This window comes from Porcisia hertigi, chromosome 7 (genome assembly GCF_017918235.1).
Source record: "Porcisia hertigi strain C119 chromosome 7, whole genome shotgun sequence".
NCBI lineage: Eukaryota > Euglenozoa > Kinetoplastea > Trypanosomatida > Trypanosomatidae > Porcisia > Porcisia hertigi.
The window spans coordinates 342,445-359,878 of NC_090566.1; the positions used below are offsets into that span (position 1 = coordinate 342,445).

The following is a 17,434-nucleotide window of genomic DNA, read 5'->3' on the forward strand; positions in this document are numbered from 1 at the left end:
ACTAGGAATGGGGGGGGGGAGGGTGGGTGTGTGGGATGAGTCGGTCGAGAGGGACCATCGCCCTTCATGCCGTTTCTCTTCAATCTCCCTTCTCCAATACCCTCAGCACATTTTGTGACGTGGCTGCACTCCATATATGTATACATCCTTTCCCCCTCTTCTATCCCCCTTTATCTATCTGTATATATAAATATTTAAATCATATTACATCACAGTGTGATTCGTCTGTGTCGCCTCTCCCTCCCGTCTCAAACCATCATGCGCAACTACAACAACTTTAACCGCGTGTGGAAGGCGCCGCGCCGTCCGTTCGAGAAGGAGCGCCTTGACCGCGAGATGAAGCTGTGCGGCCAGTACGGTCTGCGCTGCAAGCGTGAGATCTGGCGTGTGAACATGACGCTGTCCAAGATGCGCCGCACGGCCCGTCTGCTGCTGACGCTGCCGGAGAACCACCCCCGCCGTCTGCTGGAGGGCTCCGCCATCATGCGTCGCTGCCACGAGTACGGCTTCCTCGATGAGGAGAAGGACAAGCTCGATTACGTGCTGTCGCTGACGGTGCCCGACATTCTCGAGCGCCGCCTCCAGACCATCGTGTTCAAGGCCGGTCTCGCCAAGTCTGTCCACCACGCCCGCGTCCTGATCCAGCAGCGCCACATCGCCGTCGCCAAGCAGATCGTGACCATCCCGTCCTTCATCGTCCGCGTGAGCAGCGAGCGCCACATCGCCTTCGCTGACGCCTCGCCGTTCGGCAACGGCCGCCCTGGTCGCGTCAAGCGCGTGCGCGCCAAGGCTGCCAAGTCTCGTGCTGCCGGCGGCGGCGACGACGACGAGTAGTGTCCGATCCTTGGACACTCAGTTGGTGGCTGCCTTTGTTGCAACTGCATACACGAGGGGAGTGTGAAGTGGGGGTAGAGCAAGCGCTCGAGGGAGGCCGTCTCGTGATGGGGTGGTGAGTGGATGGGGGGGGGGCTTACGTAACAACAAATTATGTGCGTATGTCGCTCTGTGCGTTACACCGCTGCTCGACATTCCTCTGCATGTCATTTGGATCGCTCTTCCATCCTCTCCATCTCCTCCCCTCACTTGACTTCCTTCCATGGCAATTCGTGACGATGGGACATCAGTCAAGGTGCTGCCTTTTGCGCACCTGCGGCATCCGTTGGATGCCGGGAGGCAGGCAGGCATGCATGCTCACTCAGCTGGGCCATTGCTTGATGGCAGGTGACTGGTGACAGGTTGGGATGGCGGTGGTGGACTCTCGGAGTGGCTTCCCCCCACCCTCTTTTTTTGGTGTCGATTCACATCTTCTTTTGTTTTTATTTTTATTTTTTCCTCTCCCCACCCACAAAAAAGGGAGGGATATACGCTCCCCCAGACCAAATACACACACACACACACACACACACACACGCACACAGGAGGGGCCAGGCGAGCGGACCCGTAAAGGAGTAGTGTCCAAACCCACGCGCGAAGTCCAATGAGAGGATGGTGGTGGTGGTGGTGGTGGTGGTGTAGATGAATCATCTGCCGCGTGTATCTGTGGTCATAAAAATGGAATGGCTATGGTGGGTGACCAAACGGTCACACACCACACACCACACACAAAGGAAAAAGGCAATGTCACCTTTTTCTCTCCCCTCCTCCTTTGTAGCGCCCGCCCCATGTCTACTCCTCTTCCTCCTGCTTCCTGCTTCCCTCTCGCTTTTTAATGCTCCAAAGCGTTTCACCGCCATCGCGGTATCAACTCTTCCCTCTCTTCCCCCTCCTCCGCCTCTTCCTCCTCCGCCTCCTCCACCTCTCTGAACTGTTTTGTCGTCCTTTTTGTTGTTTTTGGAAACCAAAAGAAAAAAGGAACGTGGGTCTGGTCTAATCTACGGCCAACAGCCGAAAAGCATTGCGTGTGTGCTTGTGTGTGTGTTTGTGCGCGCTGTATTTTTACCGGACTTGTTCCTTGACGGGCTGTTGCTCTCGGGGCGTTTTGAAAACCACGACTGTCTGTAGACACACATCTATATATTCTTAGTATTCCTCTTAGTTTTTATCTCCTGTCGTCTTTTTGGTTGATCTCGTGTGCCTGTGTCTGTGTCTGTGCCTGTGTGTGTGTAAGAGCAAGAGAGAAAAGGCGACACTTAAGTCCTTCTAGCAGGTTTCCTCATATCCCATTGTCACCATTGCTGTTATTTTTTTATAACTCTTTGTGAGTCTCTCGGTTTTGGTGCGCGTGTGTGTGTCTGTGTGTGTGTCTGTCTTTTTTTTCGCTAGCCTTGTATATTACTCTGTAGAGCTCTTTGCGTGTGTGTGCGTCTGTGTATGTGTGTGCGTGGTGTTAGGGTGTGCAGGACTGTGTCCGGGCTCACTCACAAGAGATATATACACATTCACACGCCTCTCTCTCTCCTTACACACACGCACACACATATATATATATATATCGAGGGAAGGGGAGGGAGATCGATTCGGTCACACAGATCGTCATCTCAGGCTTATCTTTTTTTTTCTCCTCCCGTCGTCTCGAGCATAGCTGGCCGCCTACCCCCCGTTTATCGCTGCGATACCACAAGCAAACGAAAGTCGTCAAACATAAAAGAGTACTCGTCTCTTCATTGACCAAGAGGGTCACGTGATCGTCCGAGGGCGAGTCCCGTGTGCCCTTCCTCCCCCTTCCCTATATATATATATATATCCATTCCGTGGCTCTCATTACTGCTCAGGGAGGGGGCACTGGGTGAGGACATGTCAAGAGATCTGTTAATGGAACCGTTGTCCTCGGCCTCACCGACAACGTGGCCACCTGTCACCATGTCAAGCCCTCGCGTCATAACGTGGCGGAGATGGGCGACGAAGCGGGCCGATCAAAACGGCTTCGATTGCGGTGACACTGCCGTCGCCCACTCTCAAGCTTCGTCGTCGTCGTCGTCGACCGGGGCAACATCGAGCATGGCAGTGACAACCGTAGTTTTGGCTGCTCTGACAGCCGCATCTGCATCCGTGGCATACCTCTCATACCGGGCTCTGGCCCGCCGCACTGCCTCGCACCGTGATCGGTCTGCGCCTCGCTGCCGCCAGCCTGTGAGGCCCGGAGAGGCCTCGGGTCCTGCGCATGGGATCGAGACCGAGACTATTTTGACTTCTTCATTGCTGCCGCCAAACAACACGGTGGCGATTTCTTCGCCTGCAGGCCGGCGCAGCGAGTCACTGGATAGATGTGGCTCCGTAGCTGCGCACAGCGTCGCTCCAGCCGATTCATTGCCGACTGGGACATTGGACAATGCGATCGACCCCAGACGTCTGCTTGAGGCAGACGTGAGGGTGAAGCCACTCATCTCGACGCCCGATACTGATACCACGGCTGGCGCTCCATCACCATCGTCACCGCCAGCAACGCCCAACGCGCTCCTCACCAGCTTTTATGACTTGGAGCCATATGCGCTGCAAGGTATCGCTGCCGGTGCGCACGGCTGGAGGCGCGTGTTCGGGCTGCTGAAGCCCGAGGCGCGCAAGTGTGCCAGGAAAGACTCCTCGTGTTCTAAAGGAGCTGAGGTAAGCCCCGCTGGCGCACCCGCTCGCCGCGTGCCGTTGTCACTGACACGCACGTGCGAGGCAACCTGTACTACTGCAGGCGTACACCTGGTGTTCACGCAGGATCCCTCCCTCGCTATTTTGCCGATCGCGTCAGCTACTGCAAAACCGTCACTGCCGCGAATAGCGTCCACTGATGCGGGCATGTGTAGTAGCAGCACTGTGAGGAGCGACATTTCTGTTCAAAGCAGAGTTTCAGGACAGTCGATCAGGACGACAACGACGACAACGACGCGCGCAGCGCAGTGGTGCGACCGTGAGCGGCAATATTCTCCCTCAATCACCACCACCTCCACGTCTACGAGCCCATCTGCAGAGCCGCTGCCACCGCCGAGGCCCTCCGTCTCACTTGCGACTGGGGCGCTGTCGCCGCCGAGCAGGCTCATCAGCTCCCTTTCCTTCCATGTGCTGCAGCACCTCAGTTTCCGCGTGAGCCGCAGCACGAGCAAGAGCACCCGAGGCAGTAGCACCACTGATGAGGCGACTTCTGTTCTCGCGGGGAGTGGTGCGGGCACGGCGTCCTCTGCCAGCAGTGTCGCTACCTCGGTCGCGCTAGCGACGGCGCAGCGCAACTTGCAGCGAGACATTTCTAGTTTGGTTGCCACGGCCGCATCAGCGCGGCCCGGGGTCTCCGTGTCTTCGTCTGTCTCTGCCTCTCATGTACACACAGCGCTTTGCTCCACGGTGCCCTCGGTTGCTGTGTCTCCGCGAGTTGCCGCTATGTCATCATGTGGGTCGAACATGTCGTATCACCCACTGATGCCAACAGAGTCCCGGGCACATCTCATCACTTCGTGTGCTAGCAGCAGCCGAGGCAGCGGGCAGTACGTTGTGAAGTCCCGCTCATTTGCCGGGTCCGTGGGCCGTGAGCCGCAGCAGGGTGTGGGCCGCAGCTCTTCTTCTCAGTGCACGGGCATCAACCCTCACGGGCAGCATGGCGAATCTGGGCAAGGTGACACCAATGTGGTGGGGAGCTGTGTGGATCAGTGCGAGCAAGCGATACCCCAAGTTGCAGAGGAGGAGGAGATGGGGTCACCTCCGCCACTAACAGTGCTCCATGCAGCGCCAGCTTGGTCATCGCCAGCGTTACCACCCGAGGCAACACCCACAGAGGCACCGGACGCCGCAGGCACCGGGCCGACCGGAGGTGGCTCTTTGCCTTTCTCAACGCTGGCGTGCAGACGTACCATTGCCGAGCAGCTAGCCGTTCTGACGAGTCGGCGAGAGAGGCAACATCGCTACACAGAACAGCTGCAAGCAAGTAGAGGATCGGGCGGGCTCCGTGCCGGGATTGCGAGTGGTGTGCTGCAGTCGCCTTCGGGCACTTGTTTGCTTCCTACTTCCACAGATGCTGCTGTGGCGACTGCGTCGACGGGCATGGACCTCTCCAGGACGGAGCTCACCCAGAGAACAAGTGGCATGTACGGGCAATACCCCGGCTCCTCGCAGTACCACACAGACACACCGCCAGGGCTGTTCTGTTCTTCTTTGTTGCAGTCGTACCACTATGAGAATCACGTCTACTCGGACCTCACAACGGAGGTGCAGCAGTGCAAGCGACGGCGACAGCGGGACTGTGGCAGGGATAATCGCGCGTGCGCCACGGCCGCCCCAATGGCAGGTGCAGAGGGTGACTCTGCGGGTCACGAGACGCACACGGAGACAGTGGAGATGGCGACCGCAGCAGCAGCGGCAACAACAGGTGCGTTGCCGAGACACTCTAGGGAGCGGCCTGCGACTGAGGCGAACGTATTGGCCGCCCTCCACGCAGCGGCGGCTCGCAGAGTCTCTGCATCGGCAAGTACTCCTTACTGCATAGCTGGACCGAACAGCGGAGCTCTGCTGAGTCCACCGAAGCAGTTGCAGCCCTCCAACGAGCGTCGTGTGGATGACTTGACCGTGAAGCATCAAGAGAATGGCTCGGCTTCGTACTCCATCTCCCTCACCTACCACGACAGTGAGACCGGTACTCCTCGCACAGTGAACACAAGCGCATTACCACCGCTTCGCCGCGGTGACGCTGGTGCGTCGATCCCTGGCCTCTCGTCTTTCTCAGGCGGTGCAAGCATGCCACCGTCTTCACGCGCAAAACAGCCCAGCACGACGACAGCGGCTGCCACAAGCGCCGCTGATGGAGTATCTCCCGCTCACTCCACTGGGGGCAGTCATGGCACCGTTCCTCCAGCAGGGGCCCCGAAATCTTCGCCTGGGTGTCCCCCAACAGTCATCAGCGCAGCGAAGCCGGTGTTTCACTGGCCACCGTATCGAGCACCTGACGCAGAGGATAGCGGCGTTGTGTCGAGATCGGTTGGCCCCATCCAAGCCGCGCGGGCAGGCGGTGGACGACTGAGGCCAGCAGCGCGCAGCGGTGTGAGCGTTGGCGAGTGCTCCAAGTGCAGGCACTCCCCAGCCGCAGTGGCGGCAACGGCAGACGATGACGCGAACAGCACCCCCGCCGGCGATGCGACGAAGCTGTCTACTCACGGCAAAGTAAACCCGTTCGCTGCGCCTTTGCCGCCTACGGAGCCGCCGCATGGGCCCCGGCTGCGGGGTGTTGCGGGGCGCAACGGTGAGATGGCGATTGGGGCCTTCCTCGGCGGTGGCGCCTGCGGCAAGGTGTACGAGTGCCTCAACACGGAGACTGGGCAGGTACTGGCAGCGAAGCAGATCGTCTTCGATGCAAAGGACCGGAGACTTCGTGCGCGGTTGAAGCAGCTAGAACTCGAGCTGGAGGTGCTGACCCTGGCAGCACGTCATCATGTGCCGTGGATCGTGGGCTTTTACGGCGCCGAAAAACGTGGCCATTCAGTCCTCATGTACCTCGAGTATTGTCAGCGCGGCTCCCTACTGGACTACATGATGGCGGGCAACAGCGCTGATGTTGCTGTGTGGAGCCCCAGTCGTCTCCCAGATGGTGCCGCCCTGCCGTCATCAACTGCCCCTGGTGGTCTTGGCGTGGGCTGCCGTTTCGATTTGAATGACAGTTCACCAGTCGCTGCTGTAGAGGCGTGGCGACGGGGTTCCGAGGGCGCAGATGGCGCCGCTAACTGCCTGATCACGGAGTCCACCCTCCAAGGGTTGCGCGAGTCGCACAGGAGTCACACCCACTCAGCTGCCTCACCCGCTCTTATTCGACAGGAACCGGCGCCGCCGCCGCCGCAGCAACAGCAGCAGCAAGCTGCAGATGACGGCCCTGCCGCTTCGGAGGGGGTTCCGAAAGAGGAGACGGTGGTAGCCGCAGTCACAGGTCACGCCCCCGCGCCCGGTCGCACGCTCAAAGAACAGCAGGAGGAGGAGGAGGAGGAGTGCACGGTGTGCCGCGGGGGAACACTCCTGGCAACGGCTGCCGCCTCGGTATCCTCGGTCGCAGAATCTGCGAGCTTCTCCCGCTCCACCTGGGACACCATCCAGCTGAGCGAGGCTCCGCAACCGCAGATGCCACCCTTGTCCATTCACCAGGTGCAGCGCTTCACACGACAGATCGTCAACGGTCTTTGTTTTCTTCATCAGTACAACTATGCCCACCTCGACGTCAAGACGGCAAACGTACTCGTCACCGCTGACGAGCAGTGCCGCTTGGCAGACCTCGGGTGTGCTATGCGCCTTCAGCCACCGCCACCAGCGTCGCCGTCGCAGCAGCAGGGAGAACCTCCAGGGGCAGACCGCACTGCGAAGGAAAGTGCCAACGGTAGTCTTGACGACGGTCTGTCGAAGATCCCCCCTTATCCAGTGTTGGTGGACCGAGACGCCATCAAAGAGCTGCGCGGCACAGCCCTTTACATGGCGCCAGAGATGATTCGATTCGAGAGCCACGCCATCGGCAGTCCGGCTGACTCGTGGTCGCTCGGGTGCGTTGTGATGGAGATGGCGACTGGGTGCGCTCCATGGCGGCACATCGCCAAGGACAAGCTGCGCGTGTTGTATCGTATTGGCTCCGCGCGTGATGAGCTGCCGTTGCCACCGCTCATGCAGGCCTGGGCGGAGCAGGCCACCGAGTGGCTGGCGCAAGAGTGTCCATCAGAAACAGTCGCTGCCTCGAAGCCGCAGGACAGTGTGGCAGCGTGCACGGTGGAGCCCGACGATGCGGCTCGTGCGCCGGACACCTGCTCAGCAATGAAAACGGACCGCAGTCGCGCGGTTCCGAAAGAGTTTAGTGAGCCCTGCGCACAGCGCCGGCGAGTTGAGGACGTCACATGTGATGGTGGTGGCAACCGCTCAGCGGTGGCAGCGGATCGCATAGGCAAAGAAGGCCCTCCTCTTCTCAACACGTTGGGCATCGACTGCGGTACCTCGATGCAGAGCATCTCTCCCAGCTGCACTCCCGCCGACACATCGCTGACACACTTCGCGCGCTTGACCTCTGCAACGTCCACGAGTCTTCTTGCCGGTGCCGAGTCCGACGACGAGAATGGTGCGGCTGACGAAGCGGAGGAGCAGTGCTTTCGCACGGAATGCCGTACGATGCGTCTTTACGTGGCACTGCTGGACTTTGTTGCGGCGTGTGTGAGGGTTCGTCCAGAGGATCGCAGCAGCGCGGCGCAGCTTCTACACCACCCCTTCTTACACATCTGATTCGTGGAGGAGCAGTGTACAGTAAAATGATGCGAAGAAAAAAAAGGGAAAGCAAACGAGCTCCACGGTGCTGGGCGCTCTTTACGCATTTGTCGCGGAGAGGTGTGTCGGGTCAATTCATGTGGCTTTTTTTTTCCCTCCCCCTCCCCCACTCCACTGTCCCACATGCGATTGATGGTGCGTATATTTTTCTGTAGCTCATGATCGCTATCATTAGCGACGACGGGGCCGTTTCTTCTTGGCCGGCCTCCTCTCCCTCCCCCCCTTTTTTCTCTCCACCCACAGAGAGACAAAGGAAAGGGGGAGGGGAGGGGGGGGGGCGAGAAAAGGTCTTTGCAGTAGAAGCGCTGGGCTTCCCTTGACACCTTCTTGCGTCCCCGACACCCCCTCTGTTTTCCGCGTTTGTTAGCTTACCCTCTTTTGTGTATGTGTGTGTGTGCATGCCCCCTCTCGCCTGGCTGTGCCATTGGTCCTGCCCCCCCACTCACCCATCACCATCAACACCACCGCACTCCACCTTCGAATTACATTATAAAAAAGCTAAAAGTGGATAAGAGACACTCACTTTACCCGGACACACACACACACACACACACACACACACAATCTCGGATAAATGCCATGGCACTGCACGAATAATAATAGCAAGAGCAACAACAAAAAAAATAGACAGGCATCCGATGAACAACTTACATGCGCATCGACAACAGGTAGGCCCCGTCTGCCCCCCCCCACCGTTGCAATTGCTACGTGCACCTGGGACAGAGAGTCGACGATGCTGCTAGTGTCGTCACTCTCTCCCAGACGACGTCGCCCCTGCATCAGTTTGACAAGTGCGCGCATGCAGCTTCACGCCGTGGATGCGCAAGGCAACGTGGTCTCGACGGGCCGTTGGCGAGAACCGGGTGTTGGCGTCTGCACCCCTTTCTCTCCTTGGCTCGATATGAGTTGCGCTCACACTGGCATTCGGGAGGTTCTCAGAGAGAGAGAGAGAGAGAGAGAGAGAGAGAGGGGTCTCTCCTCTCCCCGTCACTGGGATCTGCGCTACCTTGGGTGCTTGCTCGAAATGCCGGAGGGCTGTCTGTGACGCCCTTGTCTGGTCTGTCTGTGTTGATGTTGTTTTCACATGAGCCTTTGTAGCCGCCCTCTTCATGTCGCGTTCTTTTGTGCTGTTCGACTCTCGTTTAGCTCTTCCTTTTTTTCTTTTCGTGCTCCTCCTTCGCCACCACCACCACCTCCTCCTCCTCCTCCTCCTCTCCCTCAACTCCCCCTCTCCCCCTTCTCGACATGTATATATATATATATATATACATACATACACATACTCTCTCATCTATCATCCGTGTGGAATAGAGCTAACGCCTCCCCCAAAACTTTCCCCTCCTTCCACCCCCCCATCCCAGGGGTACGCACAGACGCTCAGATCCTTGTCGTCGCCGCTGACGCGACTCTCGTGTATCACCGACGAGCGCATCGGCTCGCGGATAGAAATTTGGTGTCTCTATTAAAATTTTTTTTTGGTTTGGTGGTGGTGGTGAGGAGAAGGAGGAAGAGGAGTGCAGCAACCCAAACGAAGAACAGCGCCAGGTGAAATTTTTGGTGGCTATCATCATCATTATCACTCGCTGTAGTACTTCTTTCTCTCTTCAGAACTCTAATGGGACGCCGTGGAGGCCGTGTCGTGAGCTCAGACAGCACTGTGGTGGGCGCGGCTGCTGGTGCTGCGATCGCTTCGCCTACGTCGAGTCTTCCTTCCACTGTGAATTCTCTCAGTGTGTCCGCCGCTGTCGCTACCGCTAGCGCTGGATCGTCGTCACTAGCCGTGACGTCACAGTTATCCCTGAACGCCAAAGATGAGTCGGGTGTTCCGGGCAGTCTTGTCGGCTCGAGCGCCATCGTGAGAGATGCGCCGACGCCACCGGCGCTTGACGTATTCTCCCGCTTTCAAAGCAAGCGGGGGGACTTTGATGAGGACTGGATCCTGATGCAAGAGGATGCCGCAGCGAGGGACGCGAAGCCTCCTATTGCCGCACATGTTGCGGCCAAGCTTCGCCGTCATCAGGCGCAGCTTGGCGCCAACCGCGCCGCAGCAGCTGCAGATCGAGCTCGGCAGACCAAGGACCGAGTCGCGCCCTCGTCTGCTGGTGCGAAAACAGTGAGGACTGTGGTCAGCAACGACCTCGACGCCGTTGCGACAGAGAGACTGCAGTCGGCACCCCGCCGGCGCCGCCCAGAAACGTACGATTCCGCCGAAGACGGCAGTAACGGCGCCGGCGACGACAACGACGAGTACGTGCCAGAAGATCGCGCGGCCTCACAGTACAAGCGGCCGAAGAGGGCCAAGCAGACGCCCGCCAAAGATCAGGGCTCTGCTGACGTGGTTCTCAGCGACGGCTCCTCATCGACAAGTGCGTCTGTAGGTCACCCTGCTCCTACGGAGATGGCCAGTGCCAGCGACGGGACAGCTTCTGTTGAGGTCCCGCCCGACACCCTCTCGGGCGGCGAGATGCAGGGGGGCGCGGAGTCCAAACATGAGGGTCTCAGCGGCGACTACTTGAACTTCAAATCGACCTCAGCGACACAGCGGGGGGCTGTTGGCACCGAAGCGCTGCAGGCGACCGTGTATCTGCGGCCATATGCTTCTCGCAGCGAGAGGCACACGGCCGCGGGTGCCAGCGGGTCCCCTCACAGCCGGGATCAGTGGCGTCAAACAGCATCTACATCGCAGCAGACAGATGGATGTCGTGTCATGGTGGTGCCGCTATGGAGCATTAGGCGGATGAAGCAGCACGGTGGCTACTGTCGCGCCAGCCCCCTCATCGCGCTCCACCAGGAGATCACCGACCTTGTTGATTACCTTCGACCGACAGAGGCGGAGGTGACGATGCGGCGCTACATCGAAAAGGAGCTCGGCAAGCTAGTCGATCGACTGTGGCCTGGCAGCTCGGTGCTCGTCTATGGCAGTATGTACACCCATCTGCTATTGCCGCTCTCGGACCTCGACGTCACACTTCTGGATGTTCCAGTGCCCGCCGAGGAGGCGCTCACCGCCTTGGCGAAGGAGATCGCCGACTCGGGTCTGTGCGAGAACGCCTATCCCCAGGTCATACTCAAGACGAAGGTGCCGCTCATCAAGTTTGTTCATAAGGATTCCCTTATCGATGTGGACATCAGTGTTGGCGCCGTGGACGGCAAGCGCAACTCGGAGTGCATCGTCCAATACCTCAACACGTACCCGGAGGCACTGCCGCTGATCCTAGTCGTGAAATACTTCATCATGCAGCGAGGCATGCACGAACCCTACCATGGAGGGCTGGGCAGTTACGCTGCCACGCTGCTCGTTGTGGCGTTTCTCCGACAGCACCCCATCTACACAACACAGCCGGAGCAGCGGCCCATGACGGGGCTTGGCAGGCTGCTCGTTGATTTTTTTCGTATGTGCGGTCAGTACTGGAACTACAGAAGAGTTGCTGTGTGCTTGGAGGGTGTTGGCGTGTCGGACGGTGAGCGCAGCGCAACGGCGGCGAACACCAACGACAGCGGCGATTTCCGCGTCCGCGCCGACTGTGGCGGCTCGGGCGGCTGCTTCATGCAGTCACCCGTGTCGCCCAGCTCCACGCGCGGCCCGGTCGGCCCAGCGCAGGCGTGGGTAGAGGATCCTGTCGACCGCTCCAACAACGCTGCCAGCTCGCTGCGGCTCTTCCACTCGCTTTCTTCGATGTTCTCTTATGCTTACCACGCCTTGGCGGTGGACTTCGCAGATGCCACAGCGGACGTGTCACCTGCGCCATCTTCGTCTCCATCATCGCCATCTTCGACTGACATCAGCCGCCGTCCAACGCTGCTCTCGCGCATTTTTCACCTGGACGCGGAGATGGTGTACCGTCGGCAAGCCGTAGCCGCCACATACGAGCGGCTGAGGGCGGAGATGCCGGCGTTCATGAAGGAGGTGCGGCGATTTCGGCGTGAGGCGGACGCGTCAATGCTTCAGCGGAACACTGACAGTGCGGTGTATAGCTGGCGCGCACGGCGTCTGCTGCGACGCGAGGGTGAGCCATTTTTGTTTCCACAGCAGCGGAACGTCACCACGCTTGAGGAACGCCTGGCACTATCGCGTCTGCGTGAGTCGCTCTCGCCACCATCGGCTGAGTTGAAAGGCGGCGCGGTGAAGCGCCAGCGCGAGTGTGAGCCTGTGGAGAGCCGCAGAGATGTGCGAAAGGGTCGCCGAGAGCGCTCCGTGTCGTCCTCCCGTGGCACTTCACGGTCGCCTTCGCATTCCTCCGACTCGGAGAGCAACGCCAGCTCAGTGCGTATAGATGTGACCAGAAGGACAGAGCGGGCACGGAAACTGCGACAGTAGTCAAGCACACGCCCACGTTTTCCTCGTGGGCGTACGACTGAGACCTCCCCTCTCCCCTCTCCCCTCTCCCCCTCCAACAAGGGGTGCACACAAGCGGCAAAAAGAGCATTTTACTGGAGGGGCACCGTGTGTGTTGTGTGTGTAGTGTGTGTGTCATCTCCTTATCCGAGAACGTTACAGGGAATACTTGTTTATATATATATATACACGCGTGTGTGTGTGTGTGTGTGTAATGTGTGTAATGTATGTGTGTGTGTTTGTGTGTGTGTGTGTGTCGGGGGGTTCTTTCTCCGTTCGTAGCGCACCTTAAAAAAGAGAAAAAAAGACTTGACGCTTTTACATTTTTTTTTTGAAGACGCACACAGCTCCCGTGATCCTAAACACACACACACACACCCGTCTCTTTTTTCTGTGTGTGTGTGTGTGTGTGTGTGACATATCTTTGGATGCACTGGTGTGCGTGGGACCTCCGTACGCCTTCGATCCCAGTCCGCATGTGCTCATTGTCTCAAAGGGACGTGTGCACCACACACACACACACACGCACACTCACACTTACACAGAGAGTTAGGCAGGGGCAGAGGCAAATACATCGATGGATAAACTCACGACAGCTCCATTGATCTTGCACCCCCCCCGTTTGTGGAAGTCTCTCTGTGGTGGTGGTGGGGGACGCAAACATGCAGCATATGACGGCTCTGCCACATTTTCTTCCTTTCTCCTTCCCTCTCCCCTCCCCTCCCCCCCGAAAAAACAGCATTCCCACTCGAAAAAGCAATCAAATCGACATACACGTTCAAGGGCTTACAATCGCTCGTATCGTGGTCGTACATCCCCCCCCCCTGAAAAAAAAAATGAGCACAGCGAGCACCACGACGGTGCGGCCAGCCACGTCTGCATCGAACGCGAATTCTGAGCTCACCCAAGAGCAGCTTGAGGAAATCCGCGAGGCGTTTGACCTCTTCGATACGGACGGAAGCGGCACGATCGATGCGCGGGAGATGCGGATTGCCATGCGCGCGCTCGGCTTCGAACCCCGAAAGGAGGAGCTTCAGCAGCTTATCGGTGGCAGTGGCAACAACGCAGCTCCAGGGCAGCTGTCCGGCTCGAGCAACGGGGCCACGAACAACGATTTGGTCACCTTCTCGCAGTTTGTGCAGATCATGACGCACAAAATGTCGCAGCGGGACTCACGCGAGGAGATGGTGAAGGCTTTCGTACTATTCGATCGAGACGGGACTGGGAGGATCTCGTTCCAGGACTTGAAGCGAGTGGCGGTGGAGCTCGGTGAGAACATGACGGATGCCGAGCTCCAGGAAATGATTGACGAGGCGGACCGCGATGGGGACGGCGAGGTGAACGAGGAGGAGTTTCTTCGATTAATGAAGAAGACTTCCCTCTACTAGCAGAAAAAGATGAGTTGTTGTGTTTGTGCACACACACACACACACAGCGTGGCGGGGATGTGTGGTAGTGAGCGGGGGGGGGGAGAGGGAATGTAGTTCATGGCGGAGGGCTGCGGAAAGAGAGACGGCACGCACGTTGTGTCGGGGGCGGGTGTGGGAGGACGACGCCGCTGGTAGGGCACTGTGCGGTTGTGGCCGAATCTCCTTCCCCACTCCCTCCCTCTCTCCCTCCCTCACACACACACACACACACTCACTCACACACCGATACAATACTTTGATGTACAGTAGAATGTCCACTTGTCGTTGGTGCGTGCGTGTTCGACTGCGAACACGGCAAAAAAACTTGTCGCCCCCCTTCCTTTCCGTCTCTCATTACCTTTCCACTGACCCTCGTTCTCGGGGGTTTGCACTACGATGCTTTGCGTTATCAGTGACATGCTTGCGCTCTCTCACAACCCCGTTTTGTCGAGTTGGTTTGTACAGCCTCAACCTCCCCTCCCCCCTCCCCGCTGCGCTGTAGCTTTCCATCTTTGTGGGGGAGGGGGAGGGCTTTCCTCTAAACCACCGCATCGTGTCTCCCCTTTTTCAAAGACTTCTTCGCTCTTCAGAGAGAAAATGAGGGGGGGGGCGGGGCTCTCCGGTCTAGGCTGCCAAGCGGTCGTGTGCGTGTGTGATTGCTTGTCATCCCCCTTTTCACGCGTGTTGTGTGGCGGCGGCGGTTGGGAGTAGGAAAAAAAAGAGGTCAACATTTGGTGGAGTATGGCGCACAGATACAGGAGAGGGGCGGGGCGGGGCGGAGGGGGGGGGGGCTGGATATCATGATGTCCGATGATAGTGTTGTCATCTGCCGACAACCTCTACCGCACCTGCAGGTGCATTCTCCCTCTCGCTTGTGGTGCATAAGTTCGGGCGCCCCCTCCCTTCCCCCCTCCCCCCTCCCCCTTCCCCCTCCCCCTTCCCCCTCCCTCCCCCTCCCTCTCTACCTGCGGTATACATCTCCCCCCTGTTCTCTGCGATCTCGCGTCTCTCTTTTCAAATTCGAGCTCTGTTTTTCTTGGCGTTGTGAAATGTCATCGTCGAACACAGACCCCCTCTCTCCCTCTCCTCCCCCCACCTGCCGCCGCCGCAGCCGCCTTCCCATTTGCCAGTGTGCATGTGGGGTATGCTGTTGCATGGTGGAGGCGTGCCTCGAGTAGTTGAACCTTTTTAGAGCACTGCGAATGTGTGGATCCACTACACATTGCGTATTTTTGCAACCCTATCCATTTCACATTTATTTTTATTTTCAAATTTTTATTCCCCCCTTCCTCACCAGACACACACACACACACACACGGCGTGGAGGAGGAGGTGCTGCCATTAACACCCCGCCCCTGCCCCCACAGCTCATATATATACTATATATACTAGATTTATTCTCAAGGAGGCGCGGCGCTGCTGTTTCAGGGAGAGAGGGTGGAGGGGGGGGGGGCACCGCTAATTCATTTTGCTGCCGTTGCCATCATCACCATCATCATCATCGCCGCCAATGGATTCTGCTGCGGACGCGTTGTGTGCACAGATTCGGCGCATCCAGGCGTCGCTGCGGCGCTCAGGATGGCACCAGCGCAGTGGCGATTGCGGCGACTTTCCGACTACGCCCATAGCCAGTACGACGGCCTCTCCAAGCAACTCACCCAACGCATCGCCGCTGGTGACGATCCCGAGGGGGGGGGCGCATGCTGGTGGCGGGGCAGCTGAACTGACGTTGACGTCAAGGAGCGTTGCACGTTTGTCATGTGCCCCAGCACCATGTGGAGCGCTCGGTGAACGTGATGTAAACGGCGTCGCCCGTAAATGCCACGTTCGCTGCTGCACGTGTCGGTCGACTGTCAGTGACGCTGTCAACGGGGGTCCTCTTGCCTTCGCTTCCAGTCCCCGCCACCGCAGCACCACGACACTGCCCACGTAGTATCGCCACCCAAGTCCGCGCACCGCCGAGCCTCGCATGTTTGTTCAGTTTGTGTGTGACGGCGAGCGCGGCGGCGCACAGGGGAACGCCTGAGTCGGTGGCGCACCCTTCGCCAGTCTCCCCTCCACAGTCGTCAGCGGTGCATAGGGCGGTCACGGATCCGTATGAGGATCTCATCTCATTGGCAACGGGGAGTCCGAAGGGACTGCCAACGGTGGGAGGAGGGGCGAGGGGAGGGGGGGGGTAGCTTGGTTAGCGGGCACATGGCGACTGCGAGGCTTCAGAGCGGACCCCGAAGTTGCTGCGGGCGTGCAGGACGTGCGGTTCCTGAATGCACAGGTCCTTCTTGCACAGCGGGTGTGCGGCATCCGGTGGCGTCTTCTCATAGGGATAGAGCACCTTTGGATGTGTATATCCGTCCCGGCATCAACATGCCTGCTCTCCGCACCCACATCGCACACAGGTGACGCCGCTGCACAACGGTGACTGCCTGAACGGCCATGGATCCATCACGTGCGTGGGCGTCAACTACTGACATAGCCTCACTCCTTGGGACTCATGCTGCTGCTCCTTGTAGCCACAGTCTTAGTTCCTCCACTGATGCACTTGGTGACGGAGGACGCCCTTCCGCCACCACTCCATGTGTGCTACCCCCTGAACCAGAGAATTCCAGGGCTACGTTGCGACGACAACATTGTCTGTTACGCGCTATACACCTACTGGGATGCTATCTTACGTGACTCAGCCGGTGGTGGCAGTGGCGGCACCGCCACGAGAGGGCTCAAAAACCTTAACGCGCGATCCTCATGACATTGGCAGATGCTGGAGGACACTCATATGCGCTGCTGAATTGTGCAACCGGCCCAGAGCTGCGTCGCATCCGGAATGCGACTTGAGCAGGAACTGTTGCTTGGCAAGCCGACACCGCGGTTCTATCAGGGCTCTTTGCAGTCCTCGCAGAGGACATCGCAGCTGTCACTGCCATGTATCCCTCAGGTGTCAGGCCGTGACGACGTCGACGAGGCCAACACGCGCAATAGTGCCACCCGCGAGGGTGGTGCATGCAGCCAATGGCGAGCACACTGCGAGCCCTTCTGCGCCCCAAGCACGGGGCGGCTTTTCTTATTCGCTCCACGAGCACCCGCCTCGACCTACCGAGCTCCACGACCGCCACTTCTTTGTCGCCCACCGTTCTCCGTTCCTCTTCTCTGTCGGCAAACGTAGACCCGTGACATCACGTCACGGCATTAGTTCCGCCTAGAGTTGACGTCGCCGCATCAGGCTCAGCAGCGACGCCTACCACACCACCAACAGCGCACCCGCTCTCGATGACAAAGGCGCTCGAGCCTCCCAGCGCCAGAGAGAGAGGAGGGAGGATGGGAGGGGGGGGGGCAGCATTGCTGTGGGATGGAACATGCAGAATACATGTCCATGTATACATGGATGTCTAGATGCTACACCTCGCCAAGACGAGTGATGACACACACACACACACACACACTTCTTGCGGCTTTGAAGTCGACTGCGTCGACCAGGCGATTGCTCCTGGCCTGCTCACTGAAG

At 58.7% G+C, this 17,434-nt stretch overlaps 4 protein-coding genes across 4 annotated transcripts; all 4 read left to right on the forward strand.

Annotated features, from left to right (window-relative positions):
- Nucleotides 1–258: 258 nt before the first annotated feature.
- On the forward strand, nt 259–834 carry JKF63_06435 (uncharacterized protein; the record flags this gene model as incomplete). The annotated part of the gene is made up of 1 exon (XM_067902385.1): nt 259–834. The coding sequence occupies one exon, from the start codon at nt 259–261 to the stop codon at nt 832–834; it is 576 nt and encodes a 191-aa protein (XP_067759406.1).
- Nucleotides 835–2,799: 1,965 nt separating this feature from the next.
- JKF63_06436 (uncharacterized protein) lies at nt 2,800–8,151 on the forward strand (the record flags this gene model as incomplete). Its single annotated transcript, XM_067902386.1, has 1 exon — nt 2,800–8,151. One exon carries the CDS (start codon nt 2,800–2,802, stop codon nt 8,149–8,151), a length of 5,352 nt encoding a protein of 1,783 aa, XP_067759407.1.
- A 1,657-nt stretch (nt 8,152–9,808) lies between these two features.
- JKF63_06437 (uncharacterized protein) lies at nt 9,809–12,511 on the forward strand (the record flags this gene model as incomplete). The annotated part of the gene is made up of 1 exon (XM_067902387.1): nt 9,809–12,511. The coding sequence occupies one exon, from the start codon at nt 9,809–9,811 to the stop codon at nt 12,509–12,511; it is 2,703 nt and encodes a 900-aa protein (XP_067759408.1).
- An 854-nt stretch (nt 12,512–13,365) lies between these two features.
- Nucleotides 13,366–13,917, forward strand: JKF63_06438 (uncharacterized protein; the record flags this gene model as incomplete). Its single annotated transcript, XM_067902388.1, has 1 exon — nt 13,366–13,917. The coding sequence occupies one exon, from the start codon at nt 13,366–13,368 to the stop codon at nt 13,915–13,917; it is 552 nt and encodes a 183-aa protein (XP_067759409.1).
- Nucleotides 13,918–17,434: the final 3,517 nt, after the last annotated feature.